General features: G+C 45.5%; 1 protein-coding gene across 1 annotated transcript in view; it reads left to right on the plus strand.

Annotated features, from left to right (window-relative positions):
* The window catches only part of LOC139567220 (nuclear pore membrane glycoprotein 210-like), a 53,006-nt gene extending 44,502 nt beyond the window's left edge, over window positions 1–8,504 (plus strand). The window contains exons 31-38 of the mRNA XM_071388693.1: window positions 30–205; window positions 1,272–1,492; window positions 3,424–3,560; window positions 3,645–3,768; window positions 3,850–4,002; window positions 4,113–4,396; window positions 4,527–4,728; window positions 7,796–8,504. Of these exons, the coding sequence (XP_071244794.1) occupies window positions 30–205; window positions 1,272–1,492; window positions 3,424–3,560; window positions 3,645–3,768; window positions 3,850–4,002; window positions 4,113–4,396; window positions 4,527–4,728; window positions 7,796–7,980 (1,482 nt within the window). The 3' untranslated portion in view covers window positions 7,981–8,504. The remainder of the gene's footprint in view (window positions 1–29; window positions 206–1,271; window positions 1,493–3,423; window positions 3,561–3,644; window positions 3,769–3,849; window positions 4,003–4,112; window positions 4,397–4,526; window positions 4,729–7,795) is intronic.
* The last annotated feature ends 3,297 nt before the right edge of the window (window positions 8,505–11,801 follow it).

Raw genomic sequence — 11,801 nt, forward strand, 5'->3', positions numbered from 1 at the left:
AAAGTGTATTTGTGTGTTGTGTCTGCCAGGTGTCTCCAGTGTGGTTTGTCAGGCTGTTCAGTGTGTCCAGCCTGTACAGTGTTGGAGGGGGAGGCCTGCCTGCCTTTCCCCTGGGCTGGACCATCAGAGTCAGGGCTCTCTGCTACGACAACCTGGGACAACAGTTCAACGCCCATAACACCCTCACACACATTACCACCAACAGGTAACACACACACTCTCACATTACCACCGACAGGTAACACACACACTCTCACATTACCACCAACAGGTAACACACACACTCTCACATTACCACCAACAGGTAACACCCTCACACACATTACCACCAACAGGTAACACACACACTCTCACATTACCACCAACAGGTAACACCCTCACACACATTACCACCAACAGGTAACACACACACTCTCACATTACCACCAACAGGTAACACACACACTCTCACATTACCACCAACAGGTAACACACACTCTCACATTACCACCAACAGGTAACACACACACTCTCACATTGCCACCAACAGGTAACACACACACTCTCACATTGCCACCAACAGGTAACACACACACTCTCACATTACCACCAACAGGTAACACCCTCACACACATTACCACCAACAGGTAACACACACACTCTCACATTACCACCAACAGGTAACACACACACTCTCACATTACCACCAACAGGTAACACACACTCTCACATTACCACCAACAGGTAACACACTCTCACATTACCACCAACAGGTAACACACACACACTCTCACATTACCACCAACTGGTAACACACACACTCTCACATTACCACCAACAGGCAACACACACAGTATATAGTCAAATCTCTCTCTTTTTCTCTGTCTGGTTTATTTTTCTTCAAGCTGGGATTCCTCATGGTCAAACTGCCACGTCCGTTTGGGAAACAAAGAAGTTACTGCCAACAACCAACACTGTTTCTCCTCTCAGACATCACTGCCCGCGTGATAGAACAGCACAATATATACAGATCATTTTTTACCATGCGGATGGAGTCTGCTCCCCTCTGTTTCTCCTCCGTTTCTTCTCAGTTTCAACAGCAAGACAAAAACCATAACAAAGGTGCTCAGGGCGAAGAGTAGCGTTGTTTCCCCTAATGTGGATTCCATCTTTAAACACTCTTTCTTCTCTCTCTCTCTCTCGCTCTCGCTCTCGCTCTCGCTCTCGCTCTCTCTCTCTCTCTCTCTCTCTCTCTCTCTCTCTCTCTCGCTCTCTCTCTCTCTCTCTCTCAGGGATGACTTGGTGCAGGTGACTCCAGACTCAGACAGTCATTCCTTTGTGGTCCAGACAGTGTCTGGGGGTTTGACAGTCCTAGGGGTGCAGGCAGACCCCACCAACCCCTCCCTGAGTGACTACACCCCCCTCCCTGTCCTCCCCGCCATCTCTGCCCCCCCACACACACTCAGGCCCGGAGACACACTCTGCTTCAACACCCCCCTGACAGGACCGCACGGTGAGACACACACACACACTGTGGCCAGTACTGTAGATTGGGGAAGTCAGTTGTACAACTGAATGCATTCACCTGAAATGCGTCTTCCGTATTTAACCTCTCTGAATCAGAGAGGTGCGGGGGGGCTGCCATAATCGACGTCCACGTCATCGGGGGCCAGGGAGCACTTGTTGTTGGAGGTTACTAGCTCTTAACCGCTAGGTTACCTGCCACCTAGACACACCCACACTCTCTCAAAGAATCATAACTGAGAAGGAGGAGATAAGTGATGCTTTTAACCATCATTTTAAACAGTGGTTTAATTGACCCTGGTCAGTCAATCGACTGCTCTTCACTCTGCCAGCCTCTAGCTGACTTCAGCAATTTACTATCTGTGATGTGCTAGATGTCTTGCTTAAGATTTATGTAAAAAGAAACATCAAAAACTGGGGCTGATATGTTTGTTGCTGCAGCTCTCTGCCCCCTGATTGCTGAATCATTAACCCATATTTTAACCTGAAGATTATATCTGGTATTCCCAAGGTTTGGAAGGTGGCTCATGTGCTCCCCCTTCACAAAGTGGTGACCTAAATAATGATTGATCTATTTCTTAACTTTCTTGCCTAGCTAAAATATTAGAATCCTTGATTAATTCTCAGCTAAGATCGTTCTTATCTTTGAAATGTTGTCTAAAAGTACATCAGTCGGGTTTTAGACCAGGTCATAGCATCTCTGCTCCATCCCTAGTTATAAATGTGGTTAATTGTCTGGATAAAAGGCAACATTGTGCTGCCCTCTTCATTGACCTGTCAAAGGCCTTCGATACTGTTGTCCACTCACTGCTAATTCAGAAGCTGGCCTCAATTGCCCTGGACCAGGCTGCATGTAACTGGTGTGAAAATTACTTGACAGATGTGTGTCTACTGATGGTGTTAAATCAGGTTTCCTGGATACTACGAAAGGTGTCCCGCAAGGGTTAATTTTGGGTCCTGTACTTTTGACTGTTTACATTAACAATATCAACTTGTCTGTAAAAATGTTTAACCTGCAATTGTATGCCGATAATACTGTTGTGTATGCTAACTACAGTTTGCCTTCATTGTATTACAGAAAAACTTTATTGACCTGAAATTAGTATTGAATGCAAGTGAAACTAAGTACATGTTGTTCTCTAGAGCGCATAAATATAACTTTGATTTAAGCATATGTACTTTGGATGGTGTCCATATTGATCGTGTCCCTGCTTACAAGCATCTGGATAGATGAAAAGCTGTCTTTTAAAAAGCATATTGACGAGTTAGTTAAGATGTTGTGAATAAAAATGGGCTTCTATAGAAATAGGTCCTGCCTCTCGATAAATAGTAGAAAGCAGATTAGTCAGTCAACGTTCCTATCAGTCCTAGACTATGGCGACATCATCTATATGAATGCAGCTGCTACTTCATTAACGCAGCTAGATAGCCCTCTTTGATGTCACTCACGTAGGTTGATACATTGCTATGTTTTCATTTATAAAGCCCTTTTACAAAAAGTCCCACTGTACCGAACATCTTTACTGAACTTATGACATAGGAGTTACCACACCTGGTCTCAGGGAAATTAGTCCTTTTGTCTCTAATGAGTTAGGTAAATCAGCCTTTAGTTTTTTTGCACCTTATTTGTGGAACAATCTTCAAAATGTTCAGAAATGTGATGTTTTGGTGCCTCTAGGCCAGTTCAGAATGCTGATTGAGGACCTTTTTACTGATGGAATGTCTTTGTTTTTCATGACCGTGATTTTATTTCTGCTTCCATTTTGTATTTTTGAAGTGTGTATTTTCTGTCATTTCTGTAATTCAGGGCTCATCTGTAAGAGACCTTGGTCTCAGTATGACTCCCTGATAAAATGAAGGTTCAAAATAAAAGAAAACACACACATACTTAATTCCTCTCTCTCTCCCTCTCTGTCTCAGGCCAGCCAGGTCAGTGGAATGTGTCGTCTAGTCGTGTTCTGCAGATCGACCCAAAGACGGGAGCTGCTCTGGCAAAGCATTCTGGGACGGTAGTGGTCTACTACAGACTGGAAGATGGACAGCAGGCCCTCAGAGAGGTATAGTACAGCAGAGGGTTATCATGGAAATGAGGGGGTTGCCATGGAAATGAAGGGGCCACCATGGTAGTGTTTTGCCAACAGGTGAAGGTGGACTCTCCAGCCATCCCAGAACTCTCTCCTCAGGATGATCGTTTCCTCACCAACTGGCCTGACGCAGCTGACTACACGGTTCCTGTGGAGCTATACACCTCCCCCGTCAACACAGGTGAGTAGTAAATTGATACCTCTCTGCTCTCGCTCTCCTTACCTTGCTCCTCTTCTCCCACCTCCTCATCTCTTCCTCCAGCCCAGTGTTCCTTGTCCCAGAGGGAGGCCATAGAGAAGAAGCTCCAGCCAGAGGCAGAGTTACTGTGTTCCCTGCACTTCAGCGCCCCCTACCTCCAGCTCAACACGCTGCAGGCTGTGATGGTCACCACGCCTCACTATGACCTCGACACCGGTACGACAGGGACACAGGACCTCTCTTCCCAATCCCATTGATAAAAATACCATGTCTCTAAAATAATACAGTAAATAATTATTTGACCAATTTTTGATTCTCTCCCTCAGGTGAATACAGCTGCAGAGTCTCTGTCCGTCCCCAGTCAGACTCCGTCCTCCACCTCCTCTCCTCCCTCTCTGTCTCCGTCTCTCTCTCAGCCTCTCTGCGGGGCCAGTCCCCCGTCCCTGTCCTCCCTCTCACTGCTCTGTCGCTACCTCTCTCCGGACGTTTGGTACAGTTGCCGTACCTGCCTGCGTTCCACTGCCCGGTGTCTTTCCTGGTGCTCTCTGCTCTGCAGCCCATGGCAGAGTTCTCTGTGCTGGGCACCAAGGAGGTGCTCTCTGCCCTACGGGTGGGTCACATTAGGACTAACATTAAGCATTTACAGCCCCACAATACACAATGCATACAGCTTTAAGACCTTGGCATAGACAGTATGGAGTGAATGCAATCCATATCTCTTCTCTCTGTGTTGCGTTCAGTTCCACTCTGACAGTACTGACGTGCTGCTATCTGAGCCCAGTCAATCAGACGGACATCTGGTGTTGTCTGTCTACATTTCCACTTCCTGGGTCAAAAGTCAGGCCCTGCCCCCTCCTGCCAACATCACCCTCTCCAGCCACCTGACCCCACAGACTCATGTCCTTACAGTTTACATCACGGTGGACAGCGAGGTGAAGATAGGTGAGGAGCAGACTCACACAGAGCCAAAACACAGCTAAACACGACAATGAAAACGTTCCTATACAACAGTGTTTCCCAAACTCGGTCCTGGGGCCCCTCTGGGTGCACGTTTTGGTTTTTGTCCTTCAAATCAAATGTTATTTGTCACATACACATAGTTAGCAGATGTTAATGTGAGTGTAGTGAAATGCTTGTGCTTCTAGTTCCGACAATGCAGTAATAACCAACGAGTAATCTAACAATTCCACAACTACTACCTTATACACACAAGTGTAAAGGGATAAAGAATATGTACATAAAGATATATGAATGAGTGATGGTACAGAACGGCATAGGCAAGATGCAGTAGATGGTATCGAGTACAGTATATACATATGAGATGAGTAATGTAGGGTATGTAAACATAAAAGTGGCATAGTTTAAAGTGGCTAGTGATACATGTATTACATAAAGATGGCAAGATGATATGGAGTACAGTATATACATATACATTATATTAAGTGGCATTGTTTAAAGTGGCTAGTGATACATTTTTGATCAATTTCCATTATTAAAGTGAGCTGGAGTTGAGTCAATATGTTGGCAGCAGCCACTCAATGTTAGTGGTGGCTGTTTAACAGTCTGATGGCCTTGAGATAGAAGCTGTTTTTCAGTCTCTCGGTCCCTGCTTTGATGCACCTGTACTGACCGCGCCTTCTGGATGATAGCGGCGTGAACAGGCAGTGGCTCGGGTGGTTGTTGTCCTTGATGATCTTTATGGCCTTCCTGTGACATCGGGTGGTGTAGGTGTCCTGGAGGGCATGTAGTTTGCCCCCAGTGATGCGTTGTGCAGACCTCACTACCCTCTGGAGAGCCTTACGGTTGTGGGCGGAGCAGTTGCCGTACCAGGCGGTGATACAGCCCGACAGGATGTGGGAAGTTTGTGAGTGCTTTTGGTGACAAGCCGAATTTCTTCAGCCTCCTGAGGTTGAAGAAGCGCTGCAGCGCATTCTTCACAACGCTGTCTGTGTGGGTGGACCAATTCAGTTTGTCCGTGATGTGTACGCCGAGGAACTTAAAACTTACTACCCTCTCCACTACTGTCCCGTTGATGTGGATAGGGGGGTGCTCCCTCTGCTGTTTCCTGAAGTCCACAATCATCTCCTTTTGTTGACGTTGAGTGTGAGGTTATTTTCCTGACACCACACTCCGAGGGCCCTCACCTCCTCCCTGTAGACCGTCTCGTCGTTGTTGGTAATCAAGCCTACCACTGTAGTGTCGTCTGCAAACTTGATGATTGAGTTGGAGGCGTGCATGGCCACGCAGTCGTGGGTGAACAGGAAGTACAGGAGAGGCTCAGAACGCTCAGGCTCAGAACGCACCCTTGTGGGGCCCCAGTGTTGAGGATCAGCGGGGTGGAGATGTTGTTACCTACCCTCACCGCCTGGGGGCGGCCCGTCAGGAAGTCCAGTACCCAGTTGCACAGTGCGGGGTCGAGACCCAGGGTCTCGAGCTTTATGACGAGTTTAGAGGGTACTATGGTGTTAAATGCTGAGCTGTAGTCGATGAACAGCATTCTCACATAGGTATTCCTCTTGTCCAGATGGGTTAGGGCAGTGTGCAGTGTGCAGTGTGGTTGCGATTGCGTCGTCTGTGGACCTATTGGTGCGGTAAACAAATTAGAGTGGGTCTAGGGTGTCAGGTAGGGTGGAGGTGATATGGTCCTTGACTAGTCTCTCAAAGCACTTCATGATGACGGAAGTGAGTGCTACGGGGCGGTAGTCGTTTAGCTCAGTTACCTTAGCTTTCTTGGGAACAGGAACAATGGTGGCCCTCTTGAAGCATGTGGGAACAGTAGACTGGGATAAGGATTGATTGAATATGTCCATAAACACACCAGCCAGCTGGTCTGCGCATGCTCTGAGGACGCGGCTGGGGATGCCGTCTGGGCCTGCAGCCTTGCGAGGGTTAACACGTTTAAATGTTTTACTCACGTCGGCTGCAGTGAAGGAGAGTCCGCAGGTTTTGGTAGCGGGCCGTGTCAGTGGCACTGTATTGTCCTCAAAGCGAGCAAAGAAGTTATTTAGTCTGTCTGGGAGCAAGACATCCTGGTCCGCGACGGGGCTGGTTTTCTTTTTGTAATCCGTGATTGACTGTAGACCATGCCACATACCTCTTGTGTCTGAGCCGTTGAATTGCAACTCTACTTTGTCTCTAAACTGATGCTTAGCTTGTTTGATTGCCTTGCGGAGGGAATAGCTACACTGTTTGTATTCGGTCATGTTTCCGGTCACCTTGCCCTGGTTAAAAGCAGTGGTTCGCGCTTTCAGTTTCGCGCGAATGCTGCCATCAATCCACGGTTTCTGGTTTGGGAATGTTTTAATAGTTGCTGTGGGTACGACATCTCCGATGCACTTTCTAATGAACTCGCTCACCGAATCAGCGTATTCGTCAATGTTGTTGTTGGACGCAATGCGGAACATATCCCAATCCACGTGATCGAAGCAGTCTTGAAGCGTGGAATCAGATTGGTCGGACCAGCGTTGAACAGACCTGAGCGCGTGAGCTTCTTTTTTAGTTTCTGTCTGTAGGCTGGAAGCAACAAAATGGAGTCGTGGTCAGCTTTTGAGAAAGGAGGGCGGGGGAGGGCCATATATGCGTCGCGGAAGTTAGAATAACAATGATCCAGGGTTTTACCAGCCCTGGTTGCGCAATCGATATGCTGATAGATATTTAGGGAGTCTTGTTTTCAGATTAGCCTTGTTAAAATCCCCAGCTACAATGAATGCAGCCTCAGGATATGTGGTTTCCAGTTTACATAGAGTCAAATAAAGTTTGTTCAGGGCCATCGATGTGTCTGCTTGGGGGGGAATATATACGGCTGTGAATATAATCCTAGCACTACACAGCTGATTCAAATATCCAACTCATCATCAAGCTTTGATTATTTGGATCAGCTGTGTAGTGCTAAGACAAAAAACAAAACATTCACCCAGGGGGGGGCAGGACAGAGTTAGGGAAACACTGATATAGCCTACTGACTCACCCCTGTATCCACACATCTGACCCTGTCTGAGTGTGTGTTCAGGTTCCACAGATCTGAATCGTCTACAATCTTCCTGGACTCAGCTCCTGGACTTCCATCTCATCCTGGTTTTTGCTGTGTTTGCAGTTATGGCCACTACTGCCACCTTATACATAGGTAACTATCTAACCACTATTCACCACCACCTTCATAGGTTACTAACCACACCACCACAACCTTATTCATAGGTAACTAACCACACCACCACTACCTTGTTCATAGGCAACTAACCACACCACCACCACCTTGTTCATGGGTAACTAACCACACCACCATTACCTTATTCATAGGTAACTAACCACACCACCACTACCTTATTCATAGGTAACTAACCACACAACCTTATTCATAGGTAACTAACCACACCACCACAACCTTATTCATAGGTAACTAACCACACCACCACAACCTTATTCATAGGTAACTAACCACACCACCACTACCTTGTTCATAGGTAACTAACCACACCACCACAACCTTATTCATAGGTTACTAACCACACCACCACAACCTTATTCATAGGTAACTAAGCACACCACCACGTTCATAGGTAACTAACCACACCACCACGTTCATAGGTAACTAACCACACCACCATTACCTTATTCATAGGTAACTAACCACACCACCACTACCTTATTCATAGGTAACTAACCACACCACCACATTCATAGGTAACTAACCACACCACCACTACCTTATTCATAGGTAACTAACCACACCACCACGTTTATAGGTAACTAACCACACCACCACGTTCATAGGTAACTAACCACACCACCATTACCTTATTCATAGGTAACTAACCACACCACCACTACCTTATTCATAGGTAACTAACCACACCACCACGTTTATAGGTAACTAACCACACCACCACGTTCATAGGTAACTAACCACACCACCATTACCTTATTCATAGGTAACTAACCACACCACCATTACCTTATTCATAGGTAACTAACCACACCACCACTACCTTATTCATAGGTAACTAACCACACCACCACTACCTTGTTCATAGGTAACTAACCACACCACCACTACCTTATTCATAGGTAACTAACCACACCACCACTACCTTGTTCATAGGTAACTAACCACACCACCACTACCTTGTTCATAGGTAACTAACCACACCACCACTACCTTGTTCATAGGTAACTAACCACACCACCACTACCTTATTCATAGGTAACTAACCACACCACCACTACCTTGTTCATAGGTAACTAACCACACCACCACTACCTTATTCATAGGTAACTAACCACACCGCCACTACCTTGTTCATAGGTAACTAACCACACCACCCACTACCTTATTCATAGGTAACTAACCACACCGCCACTACCTTGTTCATAGGTAACTAACCACACCGCCACTACCTTGTTCATAGGTAACTAACCACACCGCCACAACCTTATTCATAGGTAACTAACCACACCGCCACAACCTTATTCATAGGTAACTAACCACACCACCACAACCTTATTCATAGGTAACTAACCACACCACCACTACCTTGTTCATAGGTAACTAACCACACCACCATTACCTTGTTCATAGGTAACTAACCACACCACCACAACCTTATTCATAGGTAACTAACCACACCACCACAACCTTATTCATAGGTAACTAACCACACCACCACTACCTTATTCATAGGTAACTAACCACACCACCACTACCTTGTTCATAGGTAACTAACCACACCACCACAACCTTATTCAAAGGTAACTAACCACACCGCCACTACCTTGTTCATAGGTAACTAACCACACCACCACTACCTTATTCATAGGTAACTAACCACACCGCCACTACCTTGTTCATAGGTAACTAACCACACCACCACAACCTTATTCATAGGTAACTAACCACACCACCACAACCTTATTCATAGGTAACTAACCACACCACCACTACCTTATTCATAGGCAACTAACCACACCACCACTACCTTGTTCATAGGCAACTAACCACACCACCTTGTTCATAGGTAACTAACCACACCACCTTGTTCATAGGTAACTAACCACACCACCATTACCTTATTCATAGGTAACTAACCACACCACCTTATTCATAGGTAACTAACCACACCACCACTACCTTATTCATAGGTAACTAACCACACCACCACTACCTTATTCATAGGTAACTAACCACACCACCACAACCTTGTTCATAGGTAACTAACCACACCACCACTACCTTGTTCATAGGTAACTAACCACACCACCACTACCTTATTCATAGGTAACTAACCACACCACCACAACCTTATTCATAGGTAACTATCTAACCACTCTTCACCACCACCTTGTTCATAGGTAACTAACCACACCACCTTGTTCATAGGTAACTAACCACACCACCATTACTTTGTTCATAGGTAACTAACCACACCACCATTACCTTATTCATAGGTAACTAACCACACCACCACTACCTTATTCATAGGTAACTAACCACACCACCACAACCTTATTCATAGGTAACTATCTAACCACTCTTCACCACAACCTTGTTCATAGGTAACTAACCACACCACCACTATCTTATACATAGGTAACTAACCACACCACCACTACCTTATTCATAGGTAACTAACCACACCACCATTACCTTATTCATAGGTAACTAACCACACCACCACTACCTTATTCATAGGTAACTAACCACACCACCACTACCTTATTCATAGGTAACTAACCACACCACCACTACCTTGTTCATAGGTAACTAACCACACCACCACTACCTTGTTCATAGGTAACTAACCACACCACCACTACCTTATTCATAGGTAACTAACCACACCACCATTACCTTATTCATAGGTAACTAACCACACCACCACTACCTTATTCATAGGTAACTAACCACACCACCACTACCTTGTTCATAGGTAACTAACCACACCACCACTACCTTATTCATAGGTAACTAACCACACCACCACTACCTTATTCATAGGTAACTAACCACACCACCACTACCTTATACATAGGTAACTAACCACACCACCACTACCTTATTCATAGGTAACTAACCACACCACCACTACCTTATTCATAGGTAACTAACCACACCACCACTACCTTATTCATAGGTAACTAACCACACCACCACTACCTTGTTCATAGGTAACTAACCACACCACCACTACCTTATTCATAGGTAACTAACCACACCACCACTACCTTGTTCATAGGTAACTAACCACACCACCACTACCTTATTCATAGGTAACTAACCACACCACCACAACCTTATTCATAGGTAACTATCTAACCACTCTTCACCACAACCTTGTTCATAGGTAACTAACCACTCTTCACCACAACCTTGTTCATAGGTAACTAACCACACCACCACTACCTTATTCATAGGTAACTAACCACACCACCACTACCTTATACATAGGTAACTAACCACACCACCACTACCTTATTCATAGGTAACTAACCACACCACCATTACCTTATTCATAGGTAACTAACCACACCACCACTACCTTATTCATAGGTAACTAACCACACCACCACTAACTTGTTCATAGGTAACTAACCACACCACCACTACCTTGTTCATAGGTAACTAACCACACCACCACTACCTTGTTCATAGGTAACTAACCACACCACCACTACCTTATTCATAGGTAACTAACCACACCACCACTACCTTGTTCATAGGTAACTAACCACACCACCACTACCTTATTCATAGGTAACTAACCACACCACCACAACCTTATTCATAGGTAACTAACCACACCACCACTACCTTGTTCATAGGTAACTAACCACACCACCACTACCTTATTCATAGGTAACTAACCACACCACCACTACCTTATTCATAGGTAACTAACCACACCACCACTACCTTATTCATAGGTAACTAACCACACCACCACTACCTTGTTCATAGGTAACTAACCACACCACCACTACCTTATTCATAGGTAACTAACCACACCACCACTACCTTGTTC

Source organism: Salvelinus alpinus, unplaced genomic scaffold, assembly GCF_045679555.1.
Source record: "Salvelinus alpinus unplaced genomic scaffold, SLU_Salpinus.1 scaffold_82, whole genome shotgun sequence".
NCBI lineage: Eukaryota > Metazoa > Chordata > Actinopteri > Salmoniformes > Salmonidae > Salvelinus > Salvelinus alpinus.